Below are 26,211 nucleotides of genomic sequence, written 5' to 3'. Positions count from 1 at the left end.
CTTACATGAAGGGTTAAATCATTGGGTTGCAGTACTGCTGTTCACCACCAGATGGTGGTGTTGGACTGTAGACGCTGCAGCCTCACCAGGCGCCACTGATCTTTTTTTCTCTTCTTTCAAATGCAAGTCTTGTGATGTTTGAATAGAGACCAAGAAAAAAGTGAAAGATTGGACCCAGAAGCTTCAGCAGGAAAAGAAAGAAGCCGAACAATCAGCAGAAATTATAATTATTGAAGAAAAGTCAAAAGCAACAGAAACTGAATCACTGCAGCAGCTGATCAAAGGTGTACAGTAGCTGAAGACCCCAGAATACTTTTACCATTTAGAAAAAAATACACTTTATTTAGATTTATGAGAAAATTTAGTCTTTCCTTTATAAAAATCAGTAAAATATACAAGTTCCTTTCAAAATAAAATACCCCCGCCGTTCCATTAGTTCCTCCTGCTGAAGCAGATTTACTTGAAATAATGAAATCAAACATGACATCTTCTATCATTATGGCAACAACTAGATATTATTGAATAGCCAGTCTTAGAATTTATGCTTATAAGTAACTTAAATTTTTTTTCTGAGCCAAAGAACCACATGGAGACTTGGGTTGCAGCTCAATGCGTTCTTGCTTTTCAGCCGCTCCCTTTAGGGGTCACTACATCCTCCTCCATCTATCCTCTGCATCTTCTTCACTCACATCAATCCTACCAGGTCTCTTCCTGGAAGCTCCAACCTCTTAACGTATCCAAACCATCTCATCCTCAAACATGAGCTGTTCCTCTGATGGATTCAATCCTGATCCATCCTAGTAGCTCCCAAATAGAAGCTCAACATCTTCATCTCTGGATCCTCCCATCCCAGCACCGGCACCACAGCGTCTCTCACTACAGAGCTCCACAGCAAAAGGTTCATGATTCCGAAAACTGTCACGTAGGAGAAAACGGAACACTTCATAAACCATCAGAGAGAGCGTTTTACATTTAAAAAACTTTAGAAAAATACAGAATTTACAAATGAAGACAATTTAAATAGAAAATCCAAAACTACAAAAAAAGTTGATTAAAAAAAAAATAAAGTCAATGAAATGTTACAATCTAAAAAAAGTTTAAAAAAAATTGAAAAAAGCTGAAAGTGGATTTTGTGATTTTTTTATGAGACTTTTACTTTGAAGGATCTTTCAAAGAAACTTTCCTGCAGAGATTCCTTCATTAAAAAACATGAAGATTTTAAAGATTTAAAGCTTTTGTTCCTTTTACGTCAATAGAACTATTTTACTATTTATGATTAAAAGGATTTTAAAAAAATCTGAATTTGGGGAAAAAAATCTTTATAAGGATTAATTTAAAAAAACTAAATGTTTGGTTAGGGGAGTAAAATTCTGGTCTGCTTTATCTGAGAAGTTTCAAATGATTTTTTTCTGTTGGTCCATCTCCTTTATTTGATCAGATTTGCAGAAATAGATAAAGACAAAAATCCTGGAGGTCATCTGTGTTTAGTTTGACCTCAGATGAACTCTAAATGTGGTGACTTGAAGACGTTTGTGGGTTTCTGGAGGCCTAAAGCTCCGCTGGATCGTTCTAGTTCAATCTGAGCTCAGAGGAAGTTGGGATTGGTGTCAGGAAAAGGTGGGAGCGCCGAGAGCGGCGGCGGGCAGACTGGCAGGCGAGGAGCGAGCGCCACGGGATGAAGCTGTGAAAGACACAGGCAGAGATAAGCCGGACCTTCTGGGATCAGGCGGTGGCAGCGCTCCTCCCCGGGAGACCCCAGAGGACCTGGAAAGCCTTCAGCTGCTTCATCTCCCTCCTCCTCTCCGTCCTCTCAGGTCCTCCTCCTTGTTTACTCCGGTTCCTGCATAATGCAGGGATTAACTCCTCAAAGCCGCTCTGAGCCGCGGCGCGCGTCTGTGACCACAACAACTTCTCCGAGGAGGAACGTTCTCCTTCACAGCGATTTGGAGGAGAACTGCTGCTTTAATCTCAACAGAAAAGGGGGGTGGGGGTGGCTCCCTTCCACCCCCTCTGTGCTCCAGAAGTTTCTGCTGTTCCTCAAAGATCCTCCTGCTCTGCTCTCATGAGGATTTCCACAAACTTAGACAGTTTGGTGAACTAAACTGCTTTTGTTTTCCATCTTTTTATGTTTGTCCCACCAATCGCTCTCAGGTTTCTGTCTTTAGGCGATACAAATGTAGGCCGAGGCGCCGCTGAACCCCCAACCGAACCTCATGAAAACAGATGTTTGTCCGTCTCCACCAAAACTTCAGCTCCAGTGTGAGGATCAGCAGGAAGTCCAGACCTCATGTACAGCTACGTTCAGCTTACATTCTTCTGCTTCACCAGATTTAGAATCAATCATCCGTCCGTCTATTTTCTGAACCTTTCGGGGTCATGAGGCTGCTGGAGCCTAACCCAGGCACTTGTGGGTTAAGGGAGGATACACCCTGGACATGTCACCAGTCTGCAACTGGGTCTCAATCACATCCATTCACATTTTTGGGCAATTAGAGGAACAAATGAACCTCTGAATCATGTTTTTGGATGGTGGGAGGGAGTCCATGGAGAAAACCAGCACATGCACGGGGAGAACATGCAAACTCCGCACAGAAAGGTCCCAGTTGACGATTCTGCTTCAGGTCCCCCGGCCGGGATTTGAACCGGGCTGTGAGGCAAGTGCCCTAACCACTCCACCACCGTGCAGCCCTAAAATAAATCAGATGAGGTGCTGCAAAACTCTCATTATAATGTTAACAAAGATAGTTAAAACATTTGTTAAGATTATAAGCAGTTTGTTAATTTTTTCTTTGTAGACAATGTTCTCACTTTAGATAATAATTAATCTTACTAAGTATGATAATCAACCGTATTTGGCTTATTGTGCTTATAAATGTCTTATTAACATCCTATAAACACATTAATAATGTTTGTTAATGTGTTAATAAAGCTTATTAAGGAATCTTATTATAAAGGTTTTTTGCTGAAAATGGCAACGCTGTTGACTTTAATTGTTGCAGGGATTTACTGAAAATGCAAAAACTGTTTGCAAGATGTTAATTTTGCAAAAAGACTGGAAATTTCATTAAAGAACTATGAAAGAGCGCTAAAGTTGATCTAAATTTATGAAATTTTGGAGTAAAACTGCTTTAAAATGCCTAATTTTGAAAAAATATTTAGTGTGTTGCTTAAATATGAGCTAAACTCCAAATTAGCCCAGAAAACCTTAGCAGATCCTAAATTAGCAAAACAGAAAAGCTAGCATCTTGCTTAAATATTAGCTAAACTCCAAATTAGCCTAAAATTCCTCAGTAAACTAAACTAGTCAAAGATGTTAAGTCTGTTGCTAAAATTGAAGCTAAACTCTAAATTAGCCTATAAAAGCCTCAGTAGACAATAAATTAGCCAAAATCGTTAGCATGTTGCTAAAATATTAGCTAAACTCCAAAATAGCCTAAATGCTTATAAGTAAGCCCAACTTATCATCGGAAGAGGTTGTTCTTTTCAGATGCTGGTGTGATGGTAACTTCAATGGAGCTTTCTGAGGCTCCAACCTGCCAGGAACATTGACTGTATATGAGAACTGGACTGAATGAGTGCGATGTCACGTATTAAAAAAAATGGGACTAAATTAAGTCAATTCAGTCACTATTTTTTTTTGTGAAACGGAGCCAGATGACGTCAGTACGCACAATGAAGCAGATTGGTATGAGTCGTCGTTTTTATGGCGACCAATCCGGCCAATCAGGAGCGAGCTTGTTGGAAGTGCACATTAGGAACATGGGAACATCTACTTTTAATGAGGCATCTGATCGGTCAGTTTAAAGCTTGAATAACTCAAACTAAAAAAAAATGTATTGAAAAAAAAAGATTAACAAGAAGATGTTAAATTGATCGTTCAGCTTATAACTTGAATAAATTGTAATAAAGAAAAAAAAAAATAGGATTTGAAAGATTGCAAGAAAAAGGTAAACAAGAATGATCATTCTGACAGACTGATAACAGCTGTTTATTTCTCTATAGAAGTCTAAAGGGTTTTGGAGCCAACAGGAACTTCTGTAAGGAGGCGGAGTCACCCAGTCCAGTTCTCATATACAACCAATGAGCCCCCCCACCACCACCATACAGATGTTTCCAGCAGGTGAGGGGGGGGGGGCGCACCTGTCTGCACTGACAGCTGCCCCCCCCATCATGAGGCCAGTTTGCATGCAGATGAGTGGCGTGGGCGTCCAAGCTGGCTCGCCGGCGGGGTCAGCGCCCGTGTTAGTGGGGCGTCCATGCACAATGAGCTCCTTTTATTTATCTCATAACGCCGCGGCGCCGATCCATAGCCTCTATATTACGGTCTTATTGGACTGGAGGATTGGAGCGGAAGACTTAATGAGTTTTATCTCCGAGCGACGAGCCGCGCACCTCCCACGCAGCCAAACATCACCTCCTCCAGCTGCAGCCGGGCGCCACTTCACTCCTGCAGGAGGCGTCCACTTCAGCACAGACATGAGTCCAGGTTCTAGAGGAGGTTCTGACACCGAGGAGGAGAGACGAGTCAGATCAGACACACAATCCTGAATCTAGGGAGGGAGGAAAGGTTCGGGTTTACATGAACTTCCTTCACAGATTTGGTCTTTTAGTTTACCTGGAGCAAGTAAATATATTCAAATATATTCAAATATACACTCTGATGTTTTCTCTGTTGATGGTGGTATGAAACAACACTTCAAAATCGAAATTATTTACAACAGGAACCAAAAATAAAAATCAGCAAAAATGTATCAGATGTTTCGGGATCGTCGCTCCGTCCTGATCTGGTTTTCTCCTCGTGGACGTCACCGGTTCCTCCTCTGACGGGGTTTTGGTCTCTCTGTCCTCCTCAGATTCCTGTTCTTTACGGATGTTCCTGCAGGATCCGTCTTCGTTTTCGTTCCAGTCCTATAAGATCAGAACCGGGTCACAACAACCCAGTCTGATTTGCTGGACAAGATGCTAAAAAAAACTTTATTCAGTCAGAACAATTTTATTTCTGCAAGAATTTTGATTTAAAACTTGCATTTTTTTCTTTTTTAGTAACCAAATATGTTTTTTTTTTCTTTTGCAGAAATAATAAAAAAAAAATGTTGCAGTTCCTCAAACCGCCACTGAGAGCTGGTTTCAAAAGGGAGGAATTTCCCATCAACTCTTACACTAAAAAGTTAAATTTTTACGCTGATATTTAAACAGTGAAGTGATAAAAATCTAATTCATTTCTGCAAATCGTTGATAAAATTCACTTTCTTTTGCCCCGCCCACTCAACCATTTTCAGAAGGATGTAGAAGTGGGCGGAGCAAACTTCCGTCCACGAGCCCGGCTGGATTTTCCTCATCCTAAAGAGAACACTGACCTCTAGTGGTCACATGCTGCCACAGCAGCAGAAGAAATTGACTTTTTGGTGATTTTCATTTGTATTTTTGACAAAAATGTTTCCATATTTTATTTAAGAGGCTCCACATTTTTAAAAAATAGTTATTGATCTTCCATAGATTAATAATCCTTCCTCTTGAAATCTTCTAGAAATCATCTTATTTTTCCAGAACAGCAGATTTGTTAATAATTCAGTCGCAGACAGCTTTCCTCGGATTGAAGATTTTTTACTAACACGTTTCAGTATTGCAACTGGAATCCTTTTTCTTTCTAACAGGTAAAAATCATCAAAACTAACAAAACAAAGAGAGAAGCTCATAATTCAGCTTCCGATCCCAAACTGGGCCTGAACTGAAACCGATGAAAGCTTTACACGGCCGGCAGATGGAACCACTGTTCTCCCAACTAATTAGAAAAATAGATTTTCATATGTACAATATTAAACATGAGTCACCATGACGACAGCAGTTCATGACAGAGGGATCTGACGTGCTGATGCTCCGCCCACAAACACGCGAACCGCACCGTAAACTCATAAATAAGAAACACCGAACCGAACAGAAACTAAGCAGCCTGTCAACAGAAATAAATAAGAATTCATATTTACAAAGCAGGTTGTTTTCCAAAGGGGCGGGGCCTCACTTCTATACAAAGCTGAAGACGGGGCCCACAAGAGGAGGGAGAATTCAAAGAAAAAACCCAGAGAGAATCTGAGGCGGAGCAGAACCGGCTCCTGAAAACGGAACACTTGTCCACCGGGTCGCCCTGAAGCTGCTGCGAAATCCGTCGTCATGAGCGGCTCGGAGCGTTTCCTGTCCGTCACGTGGTCGCCGATCCAGAATCGGACATAAGACGCCGTCTCTGGAGGTCAAAGTGCACGTAAATCGCAAAAGGTCACGTGATCAGCGCTCCTCGGCTCTCAGCGCGTCGCTGAAAAAAGGAAGAATGAGGGAATGAAGACGAGAAGGAAGGAGTGGTGCCGTCAGCTGGAAGAGCTCGCTTCTCTTCTCCTCATCCACCTGCACAGGTGTGCAGCAGCAGCGTGAAGCCATGTGGGGGCCCTCCCCTCCCCCCCAGTCAGACCTGCACGCCGCGCCCGTGCATCTGGATGACCTGAGCTCGCAGCGTCTGGATGGCGGCCAGGATGAGCTTCTGATGGTCCAGAGAGGTGATGCCGAGGCTCAACACATCTCTGCAGACAGAGGAGGAGGAGGAGGAAGATCAGCACCACAGCTCTCTTGGTCGCAGGGGAGGGGGTGCAAACCTTTGCACTGATAAACGCAAAGAAACTAAAAAAAAACATAAAAAATTCTGGAACTGCTAGATTAACTTAAAAAAGGCTACATTAATTAATTAGCTTCAAAATATCAATAGAAAGGCTAAAATGTCATACAAAATGCTAGAAATGCTAAATTAGCTTTAAAATACGGGTAGAAAGGCTGAAAAAAACATTTAAAAAGTCATATAAAATGCCAAAAATGTTTAAATAGTTTGAAAATAACTATAGAAAAGCTGAACATAAGCATTATGTTATATAAAACTGAAGGCTGAAAAAACATTTAAAAAGTAATATAAAATGCTAAATTAGATTGAAAAAAATAGAAAAGCTGAAAAACAACGATTTAAAAAGTTATTTAAAATGCTAAATTAACTTAAAATTAACGATAGAAAAGCTGAAAAAAGCATTAAAAAGGTATATAAAATTGCCAGAAATGCTAAATTAGCTATAATATAACTGTAGAAAGCCCGAATAAAACATTAAAAAAGTTATATAAAATGCTAAAAATGCTTAGTTGATGTAAAAATATCTGTAAAACGGTTGGTAAAGAAGATGCAAAAGAACCAATTAAATCCTCAAAAGCTAAATTCCCTGTAAACACCCGGTAGAAGTAGAGGTTTAAGAAAATATTGATTCAGTGAAATATCGCGATACTTCATTTGGCGATACTTGTATCGATTTCAAATGCTGCCAAGACGATATTTAATTAGTTATGTCTGAACAAACATAGTTCAGCATCTTACTTTTGGCTTTCACTAAAATGTTCAACCACTAGTTGGCAGCACAGACGACACTTTCAGCAGCTCTACACCAAAACAATAACAAGGTGCTGTGAGAAGAATCTGGTTTTAAACGTTGAGTCATTGTTAGACTGTTTACAAAAATATACTTTGTTGTGAAAATCAAATAATGTCGAGAGTTGATCAAATATTACTTAATTTATTGAAAGAAGAGCACCGTTTATTTGTTTGGACAGGCAACTATATAAGATTTAGTACTTGATGATCATTGAATAAAATTTATTTTTCAGTTTTATTCATGTAGAAGGTGTTTTAGCATTCTGACAAAAAGTTTTCAAAGTCATACTCTAAAAATAGTCTCTTGTATTGTCTTGGGATATCAGGATATATATCATATCGTGAGATGTATCGTGATATGTATCGTATCGCCAGACTCTTACCAACACACCCCCTTAGTAATAAAGATAAAAAAGAGTTTACTAATATTCCTAATCAGCTTACAAAAAATAAGTTAAAAAAATCTAATAAAAGTTTGAATCCTAAAATAACAAATTTTATTTTGCCGAGTCATTGTAGGGAGACATAAGGAAAGGTGGGGACTCACTGCACGGTCATTCGAGCCACAGACTCCAGGTAGCAGTACCCCGCCGCCGTGAAGTTGTCCTTGTACCGGCCCATGTCCACGGCGTCCAGCCACTCCCCCACCGAGCTGAAGGCCGGGAAGGTGGGGAGGGGCCGCTCGGCCAGCGTGATGGAGGAGCCCAGAGTCCTGCGGGAACACCGCCTTCGTCAGGGGACAGGCCGGCACGCGGCGGACGGCGCCACGCCTGTCGCGTGAGCGTACCTGCGAGCCAGCGTGGAGGAGCCCACGCCGTCCGGCGAGCGGATGCTCTTGCTGAGGGCGGAGTGGATCTGGCTGAAGCTGGGTCGCTCCGCCCTCTCCTTCTGCCAGCAGTCCAGCATGAGCTGATGGAGATGCGGAGGACAGTTGAGCGGAGCGGGCAGCCGGAAGCCGTCCTCTATGGCCTTGATCACCTGCAGACATGGACAGGGGTTCTGTCCTTTGGTGGGTCTGAATCAGAGTTTTACTGCTGCTTTCAAAGGTCAAAGGTCGTTTCCAAACCTGGTTTGGTGGAAAACTGGTTTAAAAGAACACACTAAAGTTGCTTCATAGCTAAAAACAGGACTTTGTTGCTCTGTTTGGACACATTTTTGGACATTTTTCTGCAGATTAACATTTTTCTTTTGTTTCTTTTAGTTTTTGTTTAAGATTTTTTGTGTAGAAATCAGTTTCTCCACAATCTTGCAACATTTTCTATGATTGTTACAGCACAAAAAAATCAGACGTAATAAAACAATAAAGTTGCAATTTTTTAAAATAATTTACAATAAAAGGTTGGTAGCTTATAAAAACATCTAAAGCTCTCATTATTTTTCTTGTTTGTTAAAATGTCATTTTGTGTCTGAGAAATCCAGTTTATTTATAAGATTCTGTATTAACCCATAAGTTATTTTCAAATGATTGTTTGTGAAAGATACTGCAAAACTTTGATAAAAGAAGCATGATTTGGACATTTTACACAAAAATGACCAACATTATATGCAAGTTAAAATTTAACTAGAGAACAAAAACGTTGAGATGAAACATTTAGCTTTTCTAGTTTAAATAAGAGATGGATGTATTTAAAAAAAGTATACATTTTATGAAATTAATATTAAATACATTTATAGAGGGCTTTAAATTAGAAACCAGTTAGATTTCTACTAGTCAAACTTTTCTCTGGAAAATAATGTATATATTGGAAGTAAAACAGTTATTTTCTTTATTTATATAGTCTCAGTTGATGGTTATTCTCTTGTAAAAACTAATAATAACTGAAAACGTCTTATGTCAGATTTTATAACGTTCTAAAAATCACAAAAAAGGGCCAGTAAAGTGGAGCCAAAATCACTAAAATGACATCCATCAGCTAAATTCTTATTTTTTAAACTGCCTCACAGGCACCCCCCCCGGCTCTTTAAGCTTCTATCTAAGTAAAGAGCATTCATGAAATCCTTCTCGGCGTTTGACATTTTCCATTTAATCAGTGGCGGTACTGAAAGGCCGCGCGGGATCGCAGGCGGACAGGCCGACCAACAATCCTGTTACCATATCATGTTTCAATTTAAAGTGGAATCATTTCCAGCCGCTCAACAAGGGCGACCTCTGACCTCGCCACTCAGAAAGTTTGGCAATCCAAGAGGGAGGAAACGCTCCCCGCTTCACTGTGAAAAGGACAAACGGAGGAACTCACGTCCTGGTTGCCCATGTCCCAGTACGGCCTCTCTCCGTAGGACATAACCTCCCACATGACGATGCCGAAGCTCCAGACGTCCGAGGCTGAGGAGAAGCGATGGTACTGAATGGCCTCTGGAGCGGTCCACAGCACCACACTCTTCCCTCCGTGCTGTTGAGGGGCGGAGTTCAAGAAAAATTACATTTAAAATGTTCCAACTCTTATGTGTGGTGGAAAAAATAAAATAAAATGCAGCTGTGAAACATTGTAAAGTTCAAATTACCTTTTTTTGCAGCCACATAATAAAAAGGTGTATGCAAAACATTTTTTCTATCCATTAAATTATTATAACATGTAACATAAATACTCATTTTAAACCACAAAATAATTAAAACATAAAAACAAAATTATAAACACAATAAGCAAACATGACACCTAATTTAAAGCTACAAAATAATGAAAAAGTCCAAGCAAAATACTTATTGTATAGCCATGAAATAATTCTAAGCAGAAAATGAAATGGTTCAGCTATGAAACACAGTGTTATCGCACATATTCGTTTTTCTTTATTCGCGGTTTTAGATATTTGCAGATTTTTTTTTTCAGTCATGTGACAGAAAAACCTCAACTTTATAGGCAGGAAATAAATACAGCAATAAAACAAAGTACTTGATTTGAAACCACAAAATAATTGCAATCTAAGAATGAATTAATCAGAATTATTATTATGACGATTAATTGGTAATTATTAATAATTAATTTAACTTGATAATAATTGTTTTACAATAATTGTAAAATGTACGAGTGAATTACTGAATTCTTAACCACAAACTAATTAAGATGTGAAGGCAAACTGTGTTCCCCTACATTTTCCTGTCTCTTTATTCGCGGTTTCACGTCTGATTTTTTTTTCAGCTAAGTAAAAAAATCCTCCACTCTCCCCTCCGTGAGAGGAATGCCCCTCCTCTCTCCACAGCCCTGCATGGAGAAATGGCATCTGCTGAAAAGAAATCCTGATATGCTGAAGAAGATTATCGCGGAGGATAATCATCATCCGGAGTTGATGAAGAAGGAATTCTTCTTTGATAAATCTTTTACAAAGCATGATCAGAAGAGTTTTTGATGAGTTTGGGGGGGTTCTTGGTATCCGCGGATTCTCCGCGAATGCTCCCAAACCCCCATGAATAAGGGAGGAATACTGTACTGTACTTTATTGACATAAAATAATACAAACGTCCAAATAATAAATGCAATTAAAATGTTTGAACAAAATACTTAATTTAAAAAAACAAAATGATTATATGTAAATTAAACTTAATTTGCATTCATGAAACATAAACATTCAAGCAAAGAACTTTATTTGTAACCACAAACTAATTAAGATGTGGAAGTGAACGACTTACTTAAAGGCACAAAATAATTTAATTGTGTAAACTAAATACTTAATATGTTGAAACAAAATAATTAAAAGCTAGAAGCAAAACCGGTGGTTATTGTATTAAAACAAATCTGTGATTCTGAGACACCAAAACAGGATATATTGAGAGTATGGTAGTATAACTGGCTCATTTTTTGTCTTTAACCATGTATTTCTTTAACTGGTATTATCATCATTGATGGTATTTCATGGTTACAAATTAGTATTTCATTGTACAATTAAAGTATTTCATAGCTACAATCTATTGTTAGTTTTTGTACAACCACATTTTCTATTAAACAATTGATCCCCAACTTATTTTTTTTTTTAGTATTAGGTTAATTTAAGACAATTACTCCCAAAGAAACAACTCCAAACACACCATTGATTATCTTGTTAATGTTTTTCTGTTGTAACCTAAAAAATTCCAAACTTCCTTTAAAGTTTAAACTCTAGAGGCTTTTATTTTGTAGATAAAAAATAAAAAAGATCCCCTTTTTGCAATAACATTTATAGAGAGATTTACTGAAACTGTTCTTAATATTTGTTGCTGGAAAATTTCTCTAAATAGAAAAACTTGAAAGTAAATTCTCCTTTTAGATCTCAACTGTTGCTATTTGTTTTTTAGTACTAAGATTACAACAGAAATCTTCCATATTTCATTTATATTGGCCTTAATTACACAACTGAAATTATTGGAATCATCTGGATTGAACTGGATTACAACGATCCTAATGAATAAAGGTTCACCTGAGGTTTCCTTCTGTTTTTGTTTAGCTTTAGGACGACCATAACTGTTACCTTCATGAATCATTTTTCAAAACAATATCTAGAGATTTTTGCAGCTTTCTTCATGGAGCTTTTCCTCACCAGTGTGGAGTAGATGGCCTCTATCTTGTCCTCTTGAAGAGGCCTGAAGCCCGACACTTTGCAGCTCAGGTTGGAGTTCACCAGAACCTGGAAGAGGAGGCAAACGGATGAGCTCAAAGTTGGAGGACGAGATGAACAGATGACAGAGATGCTTCAAGAATAGATTCAGCTAAATTTAGATTAAAGCTCAGAAAAAACATTTGGGGGATTTTATGTCAATACACTGATCTCAATTGGATTTCACATAACATTTAGACAATGTCTGGGTTGAGAAAGGAGTTTAAGTGTGAATGCTAAAAAGGTACTTTTTTAGAGTCATTCAGCTTCTTTTTGTGTTTTTAAGAGATTTAAAAAAATAATCAAACTGAGCCTTTAGGCAACATGTTTCAAATTAAATCATTCAATGAATTAAAAGTTCAGTATTCTATTTGGAGACAAAAGGTAAGAAAAGGTGGAGCAAGGAAAGATGTAGCACAAAGTGGAAGTTGGGGTGCACCAAGGATCAGTATTAAGACCCTTCTTTTTTGCTGTAGTGATGGAAAAACTGTCAGATGAGCTTAGACGACAATCTTTGTGATCTATAAGAACACTCGTGACATTTTGTTGGGTGTCAAACATTGTTAGCAGTTAAACAGAAACAGGAAGTTAGCATTTCTAAATGTAAAGACCCTATGGTAAATATTCATAAAGGGCTTTTTCTACCTTTCTTGAAGGCCCAAAGTCCTTAACAGTCACAGTCCCATTCACCAACTGGACACTTTAGCCCATGAACGGGAAGGAGGGAAACCGAACATGCACTCTTCCGATCAGAGGTCGACCGCTTAACCTCAGCATTATAAAGAGAGCTTTTATCTTTAGAACTGACTGTGATGTTCTGGAGCTAAAAATAAGAGTAAATAAAGCAATGTTGTTCACAAGTCCCACATTGTCAGTCTCAAATCAAGCCTAAAGTCTCAAGTCACCTAAACATAAATCAAGTTCAAGTCCAAGTCCCCATCTCTGGCGAAACGCACCACCCCCACGCTCCGCCCCACCTTGTGTGCAGCGAGCCGTTTGTGCACAAAGCCCATCTCAGTGAGGTACTTCATCCCGGACGCCACCCCCGTCAGCATGTCCATCAGCTGCATGACACTCAGCTGGCCCTCGTGTTTCTGCGGAGAGAAGACGGCAGCGGACTGAACGATAGTTATCTCAAAGGAAGACAACGGTTTGCTTGTTATCCTCCGAGTGTTCGGCGTGTAAAAGCAAAGTAACCATTAGCTCCCATCATTATGAAACAAGGCTGTTCAGAGAAAGCGGGGAAGCACAAAACCTTCCTTTAGCTGTTAATTATGTGACATGCTCCTTATTACTGCCACTGCTGCTGCCCTCAGACTGGGCGCTAATTACAGCAGATTTAGGATTTTCACCACCGAAAGTTGCGCTTATGAAAAAGCCAAGATAATTATGAGCTTTAACTTTCTTCCATAACGAGCAAACAGATCCCTGCACACGTTCAGTAAGAGCCTCACAGCCTCACCCTGAGGAAGGAATCCAGGGCGCCGTTGGACATGCTCTCCATGATGATCATCATGGTGTTGCCTGCAGAGACACGGGAGAGGAAAGACGTGAGAACAATCCTGCAGGTGAAGAACATCACACCGCTGCAACAACTCAACGCCTTTTATTCTGGATGACCTGCACCCGTCCTGGATTCCAAAGGCCAGAATTCTTCTTTTTAACTGCACATTGGGACGAAAATTATGCCTACGCCACACCTTCAAAAAATGAATGGACGAGTTTTGAAATGATAATGAGATGGCCACAAGACCCATGACTTAGTGAAAGTTTTTTTTACTTTTTCTCAGAATAAAAATAGATACTTTATGTCAAGCGAACTTCACAAAATGTTACAAAGATGTCACAAGGTTAAAACAGGAAATTGTAGTAATGGCTAAAAAATGAGCATCATTGGGAAGCTACTGCAAAGAGGTTGGAATTAGAAGATGTAGATTTTTAACAGCGTTAGTGAGGCGAGCTCTCACAAATGAGCAAATTTAACCCATGAACTCCTGGCTCAAACTCAACAGTGATATAGAAAACGTTAAAAACCCTCTGTTGCCAAGGTAATTCAAAAATTGTACTTTTCCCGATTCTTCTTAAAATTACAGACAACCCCAGGTGACCAAGACAGGAAATGGTTGCTATGGAAACAAAACCAACATTTGATTGGAAGTCGAGTTATTCCGAAAACAAAATTCAACTGCAAATGCAAACTTTGGATCAACTCAAAAACCATCGATGGTGGCTTGATGTTTCTGTGGATGTGATGAGGAAACCCCTTTGGCTCCATAACGACCCACTACTGAACCATCTGCTTCGTCCCATCCAGGACTCTTTAGATCAACTCATTTTGCTGCACACCCTCCTCCTCCTCGCTCACCTGTGGTGATGACGCCCTCTAGCCGGATGATGTTTCCGTGGTCGAATTGTCCCAGGATGGCGGCTTCACACAGGAAGGAGCGGCGCTGTTTATCCGAGCAGCCGGCCCGAAGAGTCTTTATGGTGACCGGCAGCTCCCTTTTACTTGGCAACTTCAGGCAGCCGCGACACACCTCCCCAAAGTCGCCTGGGGCGGGGGTTGGGGAGTCAAAAAAAAAAGACAGAAGATGAAACCTGAGCAGAAAAACCACGTCTTAAGGCGCATTGTCAATGAATGGTTTAATTTACAAATGTAAATGTTTAAAGTTCACCGAACTATGAGGTACATTAGAGGAGACAAAAAAGTCAGAGACGTAGAAAATAACAGTCGAACAATGCTACCCGTTAGCCACATTAGCATATTTACATTAACACCCAAACTTGTTTTTAAGAGCGCTTTACAGAGCTGAAAATGCGGTACTAAAAAAGGATTCAACCCAAAATATCCCAAACCCAGCAAACAACAAAACATTTCACAGCTGTCTTTCACTTTAGCATTCATTGAGCTCAACAACACTAAGTCTGTTCATCTTTAAACACTTTTTAGCTACTTTAGAATCTTTATAAATATTGATGATTGGCCAAACTCTTTCTAGCTGTCTTCACTTTTTCCTTTAGATATTGCACGTCTCATCTCTCTTTTACACTCTTTCTAAAAATGCTTTCACATATATTTTTGAGCCACTTTAGCATTAGATTTGGCATTTTTACCATTGTTCACTCTAACTAATAATGCATGGAGACGCTTAGAGTGACTCAGTGGATGGATAGCTAAGTTGGTTAAGTACAGATCTGGCATATGGTAAACCAAGGTTCAATTCTTAGGGTATGCCATGAAGTTTTCCCAGTGTGTCTCCTTGGGCAGGAAACTACTACCTACTGCTACAAGGGGGCCCAAAAACCTGGCTCTCCTTTTCTTCATCCACGATAAGTTACAGGGTTGTGTCAGGAAGGGCATCTGGTGCAATAATTTCTGCCGAACCACCAGTCTAAATCAGTAAGAGTGAATTGGCTGAAGGGATAAGGTGAACAAGATGATACAAAAGCTTTAAAGTTTTGACTTTTTGTTTGTATTTCTCCCTAAATTCACTCTTCATTTAGATCAACTCTCCTTACTTTTTAAAAAAACAATGACCTTTGTTGTAGTTTAACTGAAAAAAGTTGGTGAACCGTGGTGATCCGATGACCAACGTAAACATAACTGCTCTATAAAACACTAGTAGTGCCCATGATCTGACCCTGAGGGAGCATGTGCAGACTGAACAGCAGAGGTCCAACAACCAAACCTTGAGGGACTCCACAAGGCCTGACCCAAGCATGGACTCTACCAGATGATGCCACACACCGATTGTGACTTCTTGAACTGAAGATACAGTACCTGTGTGTACAATCCTCTCTATCTTGATGCTCTGGTTATCCAGCTCCTTGGCGAAGGCGTGCACCGCCTGCTGCAGGTCCTCGCACGTCTCTGGGTCGATGTACGTCCTCCGAGTCGGAATCTTAACTGGAGCAATGGAGACAAAGGTAAAAAAAAGTTTAGTGAAAAACAAGATCAAACCCGAAAATGCAAAATTGAACCGCACACATTTTCAGGAGCAACTTTTGGCCTTAAATCAAGCCTTTGATCCCTGATTGAAATCAAAGTTTATCAGCGATGTCAGAGAATCCCAAAAGTGTCTTCACTGAGTCCAGGTTGCTCTTGTAATTACTTCTTTCATTTGAACGCTGGAAAAGGTTTTGTCATCTCCTCTTAGATTCTGTGCCGACCTTGTGAAGGGAGAGATCAAAGACGGCAGGCTCTCCAGTCCGACTCGGACTCGGAGAGCTCCTCGAGGAGCCCCTTTTTGTCTTTTCCACTGGCTTCAGAATGTTATCGGAACAACACAAAGTCACACACAGACGCACAATCCTCACTCAGAAACTGGGACAAGCTTAGACGACTAAACTGCTGAGACGGAGAAACAGGAAATCTCTGTCGGTTGCTGGGATGTCTGGCCCCCAAGTTTTGGGTAAAAATAACAGCAAGGAATAATCCAGAGGAAGAAAAAACTCGGAGGACAAAGAAAAAAATCACTTTGGGAATTGAGATGAACTAGTTTCAAATCACTTTCTGTTCCCTGAGGATGAAATTTACCTACAGATATGAGAAACACTGACGGTGGCATTTTTATTAACTTGAAAGTCAATTATTATTTCCCCTATATTACATTTTTATTGGTCACAGACAGAATTATTAACTCTTTTCTACTCTCTTTAACCTTAAAAAAGTGAATTTAACATCCAGATTTATTACAAGCTAGAGCCATATTTTTCGTATTTACCTAGACTTGAGACAGATTTACCTGTCGAGGCTATAACATATTTGGGGGCTCATCCGGGATACATCCCATTTGGCCTGGGGCAATTTTGTTTGGGTAATTTTTAGTTGGAGGTTTGTCTTTTTACAGCCTGTAGCGCCCTGTCCTTCTACCCTGGTGTTATGGGTGCTGGTGTGCACATATGTGTCTCGTTGGTACTTTGTTTGGGCCTCTGGGGCTGTGTCAGAACTTCGTCTGGCAGCTTTTTTCTTTCGGTCTCGTGCTGACACTTTGTTTGAACCATCACACTAATTATTTCCTTTTGTTTTTGCCTTGCAAAAAACAGAATTTATTTTATTCAATGAAATGCCTAAAATATTTTTTGAAATCCACTAACAAAACCAAGACACAAGTGTCGGGAATATCCAAAGGAAGTTTGAAAGTTATTATGGGATGGCTACACAACCTACATCTTGGTGGCCATTTTCCCATAAAATAGGAAAAGAAAATATTTGTTTAAGCAAGTTTTCATCAAATTTCTCACAGATGTCAAAAGGTTAAAGAAGGTCACCATCTTTTAATAAAAAAAAAAAAAATCACTTCCTAATTAAGCATCATTATGAGCCATTCGGAACAAAAAAGTTTTGGTCTTAAAGTTTGTAGATTCTGACTTTGGCGAGTTTGTAAAAGGCATTTCTTTGTATCTTGCACATATTTTATAAAAATATTGAAAAAAATTGAATCTTTGGTTCAAAATGAAAGAAATGATATAACATACAATGTGGGTGTCGTTATCAAAAATGTTCGTTGCCAAGTAAATCTTAAAATTTACTTTCGCCAATTCTTTTAAAAATGACATAAACCTGTTCGTCGCCCCTCGGCAATCAAAAAATATAATGGTTGCTATGGACATAAAACAAACAAGAAAGCTTCCATTTGAGAAAAAGTTTAATGAATTTGTCACATGCAGCTCTGATCTTGGTGGGATTTAGTTTTTTTAAGAGGTCACATGTGAGTGTTTTTATTTAGTTTCAACTTTGTTCACTTTTTTCAGATACTGGAGCAAATTTGGTGATTTCACTTAATTTACTTTATCTTCTTCTGTTTTTGCAATGTGAAGTCGAATAAGATCCATACACATCATTCTTTATTATTCACCTTCTCTTTTAGATGTTTTAGATTTTATCTCGATCTGCATTAAACAGTCACCTGAAAACAAGCTTTGAAACATTCCAGTGCATCATTGATGGATCCGTGTTGACTGGAGGATGAAATGAAGGATGTGTGGACGAGAGGATGGAGTCAGGGCCGTTCGGGTCCCAGAAGGAATCACAGAGTCCTGGATCCAACGGAATAAAGATTGTTCCTGATAGGATTTTAGTCTTTCCAGTGTACTGTGTTCAGTTTGACTGTATCCGTCTGGTCTGAGGATTCAGGTCATCACCTTCACCGACATTCCGACCTTCAGATCCAGGAAGGAATGGAAACAAAGGTGTGTGTGCGCCTGTAAAAATAGGCCAGACCGCGGTGTGTGCTGCGTGCTTGTCAGCTGCTGGCATGTCTTTGTTTGTGCAGATTTAATTCCCCGCTGCACGGCTTCGGCTCATTATTCATCAGGCATAGTGCTCCAAACCTCTCCTGAGAGCTCGGCATGCTGGGAGATTAAACCACGCAAATGGGAAAACACACACACACGCAAACATCCAGGTTTTTGCTAAATGTGTACGAATGCTTACACCGGCAAACTCCAAAAACGCACATTCCGCTCGTCTCGTGTGCACAAACAAGAAGAGAAATAGCCAAACAATCCCGTTTTGTCACAAAGATCCCACTGGGATCCGTGTGACCACAAGCATTTACAAGCTTGTTCAACACGACGCACAACATCCAACATCCCGTCTCTGACAGACAATCTCCGCTGCTGCTCCATTTACTTTTGACTCCCTCCCTCCGTCTTCCCCTCTTTATCCTTCCCTCCTCCCGATTTCAGCCGCTACGCCTAATGGAGCGAGGCGGCGTGCGCTGCAGCTGTCCGCGCACGCTCGCAGAATTAGGAATTTATGCCGCGGCTCTTAACAGAGCCTCTGAAATCATCTCACGCAGAGGAAACGCCAAACTTTGACTGCCTGGACCAAAAGATTCTTTCCACTGAGGACCAAACAGACAAAAAGACTTGGGGGGGTGGTGTCATTTCTGCATTGGCATCAGTGTTTGACCTGTAGATGTAAATGTAACCTGTCATTATGTTAACACTTTTTATTATTTTACTAACTCACGTGTCTAATTCTGCTTAACACCAACTTAAGGGTTAAAAAGGCAAATTGTGCTTTGAAAACGAACTTGTCTGAGGAATGATTAGGAAACTTTACAAAAAGGAAAATCTAGACTTTGTTTTGTGGCAAGGCATGTACATTGTTTTTCTGAACACTTTTACACCCAGATCCATAAACCCACACATTCATACAGCAATGGACAGGAATTGTGGGAAAGGTGGAGTTCCAGGAGTTACACACTGGTGTGCAGAGTGAGAACAGAACTTCTTCAGATTACTAAAAATATCTGGAATGGAGAAATAGAAGAAAGAAAAAGGTAACTATATAATGTATTTTCTGAGAATTTGATCAAATTACACCATAGCTTTTCCCTCTAGTGTCCAAGTGAGGAAGTGCAGTGAACAAGTAAAGCTTTTAACATTAGCGATGTTGCTAGCGACACATAAATAACACATGCTCCTCGTTTTTGTTTCGCAACTCTTTTCGTGGTCACTGTGAATCAGCAGATTTTGGTGCGGAGAAAATCGCCTTTTCATATCGGCTTTGCACTGATGTGTGACACATTGTTACCATAAAGTCTACCATAAACTATGCAAATGTTGTGTATCAGCTCCTTTTCTCCCTTTAAGAATCTGCAGGAGTTAAGCTAACTGTGTAAACGGTTGAAAAGTTACAGTAGTAGTTAGAATTCACTGAAGGACAGGTACAACACATCAGTCTGGACTCCAGTTGATGACGATGTGGTCATCGTGTTACTTACATTGGAAATAAAGTTCCTCGTCTCCCTCCTGAGATGCCTTGCTGTAGCCGCATTGTCTGCGAAAACAAAAAAGACTCGTCAGCCGTCACAGACAGGAGCCGCAGCTTCAGTCAGTCGAGTGTCGACAGAGATACCGGGACGCTCTGATGGAGATCTCCGACCAAAGCTCAAGCGTGCGCGCTCGTGTTCCTGCTATCTGCGTGCCGTGTGCCACGGCGGGAGGCCTGATAAGGAGAGCGCTCCCCGTGATCTCTCTGCTGCTTTTTGAGCGCGTCACACAAACACACTCTTGGAAAACCAGAGATTAAAAAGTGACGGGGCCGTTTGGAGAGTCTACTTCCTGCTGGGTTGGATTAAAGGACGGAGATAAAAAGAAGACGGACGCTTTCAGACAGACTGCTGCTTCTTCCTGACAATTTACTACAAACATGTGGACTACAAAGACACTGTTGGAGTGAAACACGGTGTAAACAGGATTTAACCCCGGGGTGTCCTCTGTACTATGAACCTCTATGCAGACGACACTGCCGTTTCCACAAACACTTCATCTGAAGAAAACACTTGAAGTATTGGTACAATCTTATACCTTAGGGGCATGTATCCATCCGGGGGTGAACCCGTACGGGTGCTGCAGGTTTTTGAGATGTCAGTCGTAGAGTGGAGTGTCCACATTGTACAGCCACCTTGAGTGACGCCATGAAAATGGAACGTATGATCGTAGTAAATGTATTGTGAAATATTTGTAAGGATAATGGAAATTTGGGGGCAAGTTCAGGAGAACCAACTTTGCTGGACATCACTGGTTTGTAAGGTTGGTGTGAACAAATCAATTTCCTCTACAACCTTTACAGACCTGTATCTACATTAAGTGCTCCACGCCATTTTCCTGACCTCTGTGACTCCCCTGTTGTTTTCCTCCCATCTTTACAGGCCAGAGTATCACTGGCACCATGAAATGTGCCTCGACTTTAATTTCCTGCTGCTTCTTGGCTTTCTCTCCATCTTCTGCTTTCGAGAACTGGCTAGAAAAACTCACAGCGAAGCGTGTTGATTTGGTCGGTGAGCAGTAAACAATTGCTGCTCTGCGCAGTCAAGCCTGGACTTCCTGCAGACTGTCTGAGCAGGAACTGTGGCTCAATCAAACTCTGCCAGGCTTCAGTGCTCTCTGTGCAAGTCTGTTTCAGTGGATCATGAGAAGAAAACATATTTTCATGGTTTCTTTTCAAAACTGCTTTTACTTTAATATAGCCCTCCTGAGGGTTCTGAGGAATCTTATATTTTGTATCACCTTTTGTATCACCTTGATTTACTCAGTAAAGCATTGTTAGTATTATTCACCTTTTTTAACTACAATAATATTTAACCAATTTATTAGCATCATCAAGCTCAGTCTTCTGTTATTTTCAATTGTAGCATTTATCATTTAATGTGACTTTTCTAAAAATAATCTCCTGTCTTTTCATCTGCTTTACATCTTCTTCAGTTAATTTAACGTATTAGCCTTTAATTTAGCATATTTGGAGAAGTTGACAAACATTTAGCTATTTGAGCTAAACATTTCAAAACTTATTTTTCGTCTGTTTTAAATATAAACTTGAACTCATTACTGTTGATAGCATCTTATCAGCTGTTTTACAACTTCTTCAGTTAATCGAACTTATATCCTTTAACCATTATTTAGCTTAATTAGCTTAGCATTTCTAATGTCCCAAAGCTTTTGTTATCTCTCATGATTTTTCAGCTTTTGTTGGAAACATAAGTTTACTTGAACTCATAAATATTAAGCTTTTTTTGGTTATTTACAATTCCTTCAATTCATGTTTCTTTGTAAATGTGAATTTAGCAATTAGAAATTAATTTAGCATTCTCTGCCATGCTAACTATTATTTAACTAAGCATCTTTAAGCTTCCGTCAACTTTCTCTCGATTCTTAGCTAATGTAACAAATTAACATTTACTTGAACTCATTAATGTTCAGCTACTTTTTGACTATTTAAATCAATCAATCAATAAATATACTTTATTAATCCCACGGGGGAAATTCATTGTTTTTCAGTACAACCAAGAACAAGACAAACAGAGAGAGGTACACAGACGGTTCAAGGTTCAACGCGGAAGCGTCCAGAACTTTTAAAGCTAATTTAGCATTTTTGGTCAAGCTAACTATTGTTTAGCTTAAATGACTGACCATCCATAAGCTTCCATCATCTTTTTCATGATCAAAGCAAATGTAACAAATTAACATTTACTTGAAGTCATTAGTGTTCAGCTACTTTTAAATGTTTTAGAAACTTTTAAGTTAATTTAGCAACTATTTAAGTATTCTTTGCCAAGCTAGCTATTATTTAGCTTAAACAAATGAGCATTAATAAGCTTTCATTAACTCTTTCATGATCCTTAACTAATTTACTCAAACTCATTATTGTTCAGCTACTTTTTGACTGGTGTCAATTATTTTTTTGTTACTTTAGCATTTTTTGCCAAGCTAACTAGTATTTAGCTAAAATAATTGAGCATTTACAAGCTTCCATCAACTTTCTTGCGATACTTTGCTAATAAAATTCAATTAAACTCATTGCTGTTCGGCGTGTTTTCAGCTTTATTATACTTTTTCAGCTGAATTGTTTACTGCAGTGAGGCCTCCTGATCTTATTTATGGAATTGCTGCTGCTGTGATCGCTCATTTTTTCCACGAGATGCAGATCCACAACCTGGGCTGAAAGTACTCAGACTGCTGTGATCCCGTGACCACAAATAATAAAAGACGGCCCTGACAACGTTTCCATCATTCTCAAAGTGACAGGATTTACAAAGAGATGCGAGTTTGATGAATGATCTTGTCATTTTTCCTTGTCTCATGCTGGACTGGGAATCAATCAGCTGTGGGTCAGACGCACCTTCTCCAGACGAGAAGCCCGACTCCCATGGAGAGCAGCATGATGAGGGCGGCCACGGACACGATGACGATGATCACCACCGGGCTCTGCTCGCTGGACGCCAGCGCCACTGGAAGCAGCAGAACACAGCGAGCGCTTTCAGACAAACACGGATCAGCGCTCACATCAACATCTGCTCAGTTTATGGAGAGAGAAGAACATCATGAGGGTGAAAGAACCGAGCAGTGAACCCCGAGACGGCATCACAGAATTCAGTTTGGTTTTCTCATGTGAGCCTTTAGGAAATCATTTATTATTTTGGATCTTCTTGAGAAGACGAGTCTGCTTCTTTATACCTGTGTAACATCAGGAAAAGTCTTTAGTTTGGGGAAAAAAAGCACTTTAAATTTGAACTAAAAAAAGAAGCAGATATTTTAAAAAACCTCATACGCATATTTTTAATGTACTTTTCTTCAAATAATCTCTAACTGTAATTTTTATTGAATTCAAATATGAAAACATTTTACTGTATTTTTTATTACAAGCTACAGTTTCCAGTCAGTTTTGGTCATTTTTTTCAGCTTTAAAATGTTTTTTTTAACACTAACTTCCCTTGCACTAGCATGAATGGTAGCAAATTAGTTCCTCAGGGATCTATTGTGGAAACACTGCTCTTTGATTATTTCTTTCACATTTCAGCCAAAATTCTCCATTTCTTTATTACATTTTCTGTTTTTATTTTTCCTTAATTGTCACAGATTCTTTTTCTGAATTGAAATACTAAAATATCAACCAAGGTCATCACCATGGCGACCGCATATATTCTACGTATGTGGTTCAAAATCAAAAAGGCAGACTCCACCTACATTTAGGGGCGTCAAGCGCTCATTAGAACTTCCACGGACAAATTATTCCTCTGATCATTTGACCTCACCATTTTCCTCTGAGTGGTTTTAAACAAATGTACCCTAACAGGTAGAAAAAGCAAATACTCACAAATATTGTTCTGCTGTGGCATTAAAATAAACTCCAAAGATTTCTGTTTTTTATCTTCCATGTCTGAGGGAGAGGAGCAGTTACTCACACTCTCCAAGTGTCTGCAGCTCCAGCGGGGCGCTGTAGGCTCCAAAGTCAACGGCTGGCGGGGTTGAAGAGGCTGAAGACGAGGGTGATGAGGAAGAGGAGGAGATGGAGGAAGAAGAGGCGGACAGTGCGGAGGAAGACAGAGGCGAGGAGGGGGCCTGAGTCCAGAAGGGCCGAATGAGGAAGACGTATGTGGTTCCGGGTTTCAGGTTGTTGACGCTGATGCGGGTGGTGGCGGTCTTCATGGTGGAGTAGCTCTGATCTTTCTGCTCCTGGAGGAGGAAGAGGAGGAGGAGGAAGCAGAGAGGTTTTACTGTCAGTGAGGTCACAGGTTGGATCTCCTGCTGGAGTCGAGAGTGACGGAGCAAACCGAAGTTGAGGCGAGTCGCTTTGTCTGCAAGCACGACGAAGGAGGGAATACAGGCGGGACGGCAGCAGAATAAAAGAGAGCGACTGAGAGATGAAGTGGATGTGAGGGTTTAATAAGCGCCTCCTGTGGAGAACGCTAACGTTAGAGTCACACACGGGAGGTGGACTGGAGGGAACCCTGCGGCGACACTCAGACTCCAGTCAACATTCAGCTGTGAGCAAACTCCGTTTATTATTAACTATTAATGTGAGGGAAGTACTTCCTTCCTCTTTAGGCTAGGACTGAAATATATATTTACTCCCAAGTAAAAAAAAAATGTTTTACATCTTTCTAAACCTTCAATAGTGACTTAAAACACAAATCAAACTACAACAATATGATATTTCTCCCATCTTACCTCAAAGCGGTTTATTTATTTAAGATTTCTTTAAAATTGTTTATATGATTATCTGAAATTCTAAAATTTAGGACGCTAATTCAGCTACAAAGAAATATTTTAAGGTTGTTTTTTATTTATTTTGATCATTGAGGTCCAAGCATTTTGTTATTGAGAAACACAAATGTAAAAAAAATCTCATCATCATTAGAAGTAAAAGTTTTTATTGGAAAAAAAAAAGTTTTTGGAAAATCTTTACAAGAAGAGAAAAAACTAAAATGACAAAAAAAAGCAAAATAATGGAGAAAAATCTAACTGTTTATTGTTGATAATGGTTATTAGAACAAAGTAAGAAAAAGCTTAAAATTAAAATTGATGATAAAATGTTTTTGCTGAAACAAGTGAAGAAAAAGAAGCAACAAAACTGGATAAAACACTTAAATAAATCAGTATATAATAACACATTAAAATGTATGTCAGTTTAGGGGAAAAAATTCAAACTAAATTGGAAGAAATTTAGCATAAAAGGCTAAAAATCAGTCATCACTGATTTTGTATTGTTCATTCTTCATTACATAACTTATTGAGTGGACGTGTGGAGAAGCACATACAAAACTGTCCTTATAGTTGTGGATACTGAAGTATTTTTAAGGTTTACACGGCGCCTTGTCAAAATATCAGACTGTTATTTTAATTCAGATAACTTTAACTTAAGTTATCTATTAGACTAAAAGCATGAAGGTTCGATTTAATTCACCAAACTGTTCTTCTACTTTAATCGCCTCCTGAGTTGTCGATATCCTCCCCAGAGCCTGAAGAAAGAGCAGCACAGCCGTTACCTTCTCGTAGTACTTGACTTCGTACTCGGTGCGGCTGCTGTTCGGGGACGACGGCTCCCTCCACACCAAGGTGATGCTCTTCTCTTCGATCTTGTCCGCTCGCAGCTCGCTGATCAGAGACGGAGCTGCAGAGGAAGGAGGAGGAAATTCAGCTTCCTGAATGCAGACATTCTTATGATGAACAGTAAAACAATAGAGAGTGACAGTAGGTGGTTTTAGAGGAGGAAATGTTTATGGAGTCAACAAATCTATTCTCTTATTGCATGTTTTTGCCATACCAACCCCTTTTCATGCTCCTAATAGTTCAAGAGACCGTTCGTTCATCCTGTGATTCTCCTGTAAAGGATTCCTCTGAGTTTAACTCAAAGATTTTCTCATTGATCGCATTGGTGTACGACCACAGATGAACGATTTCTACGACGCTTTCCTAATTAGACGCGATGTGTAATGACCGGCAGAACAAACAATTTCATTACTGTTGGAGGAACGGCGCTTTGATTTGGTGTCAACATGTTGACAGCTTGCATGCCGTACAATAATCTGGAGGCGCGGCCCACGCGGCCATGCTGCTAATTAAACCATGTTTAATACGGCATAAGATGAGGAGTCGGAGACGAAAATAAAGGTTGAGTCTTATTTGTGACACTCAATTACCCAAAACCTTGTAAATTAAACATTTCGTTGGAGATTATTCATCACTTCATTGGTTATTTAATCCAGCGGTTTATTTAATAAATTCATAAAGTGAAATAAATAGAATTTTATTTTTTTTCACCATAAAAAAAATTATCTTTTTTAATGGAGACATTCTTTTTGTGTTTTTGTTAAACATTTTTTTCTTATTTTACTTTGATGTTATGCTCCTCAATAACCTAAACAGAATGGGGTGCAACATGAATTGGGGGCTCGTCCGTGATC

At 39.6% G+C, this 26,211-nt stretch overlaps 1 protein-coding gene across 1 annotated transcript in view; it reads right to left on the bottom strand.

The window, feature by feature from the left end:
* Positions 1–5,583: 5,583 nt before the first annotated feature.
* LOC112136174 (ephrin type-A receptor 7) overlaps positions 5,584–26,211 on the bottom strand; it is a 130,011-nt gene continuing 109,383 nt past the window's right edge. Inside the window, exons 6-18 of the mRNA XM_024257777.2 lie at positions 25,294–25,418; positions 23,710–23,980; positions 22,647–22,755; positions 19,750–19,805; positions 15,798–15,923; positions 14,382–14,567; positions 13,479–13,540; positions 12,994–13,110; positions 11,960–12,046; positions 9,691–9,843; positions 8,241–8,431; positions 8,001–8,165; positions 5,584–6,569 (exon numbers count right to left, since the gene is read on the bottom strand). Of these exons, the coding sequence (XP_024113545.1) occupies positions 6,455–6,569; positions 8,001–8,165; positions 8,241–8,431; positions 9,691–9,843; positions 11,960–12,046; positions 12,994–13,110; positions 13,479–13,540; positions 14,382–14,567; positions 15,798–15,923; positions 19,750–19,805; positions 22,647–22,755; positions 23,710–23,980; positions 25,294–25,418 (1,763 nt within the window). The 3' untranslated portion in view covers positions 5,584–6,454. The remainder of the gene's footprint in view (positions 6,570–8,000; positions 8,166–8,240; positions 8,432–9,690; positions 9,844–11,959; positions 12,047–12,993; positions 13,111–13,478; positions 13,541–14,381; positions 14,568–15,797; positions 15,924–19,749; positions 19,806–22,646; positions 22,756–23,709; positions 23,981–25,293; positions 25,419–26,211) is intronic.

This window comes from Oryzias melastigma, linkage group LG11 (assembly GCF_002922805.2).
Source record: "Oryzias melastigma strain HK-1 linkage group LG11, ASM292280v2, whole genome shotgun sequence".
Lineage (NCBI taxonomy): Eukaryota > Metazoa > Chordata > Actinopteri > Beloniformes > Adrianichthyidae > Oryzias > Oryzias melastigma.
Note: the sequence above shows the minus strand (reverse complement) of the source record. Positions and strands in the feature narration are given on the sequence as shown.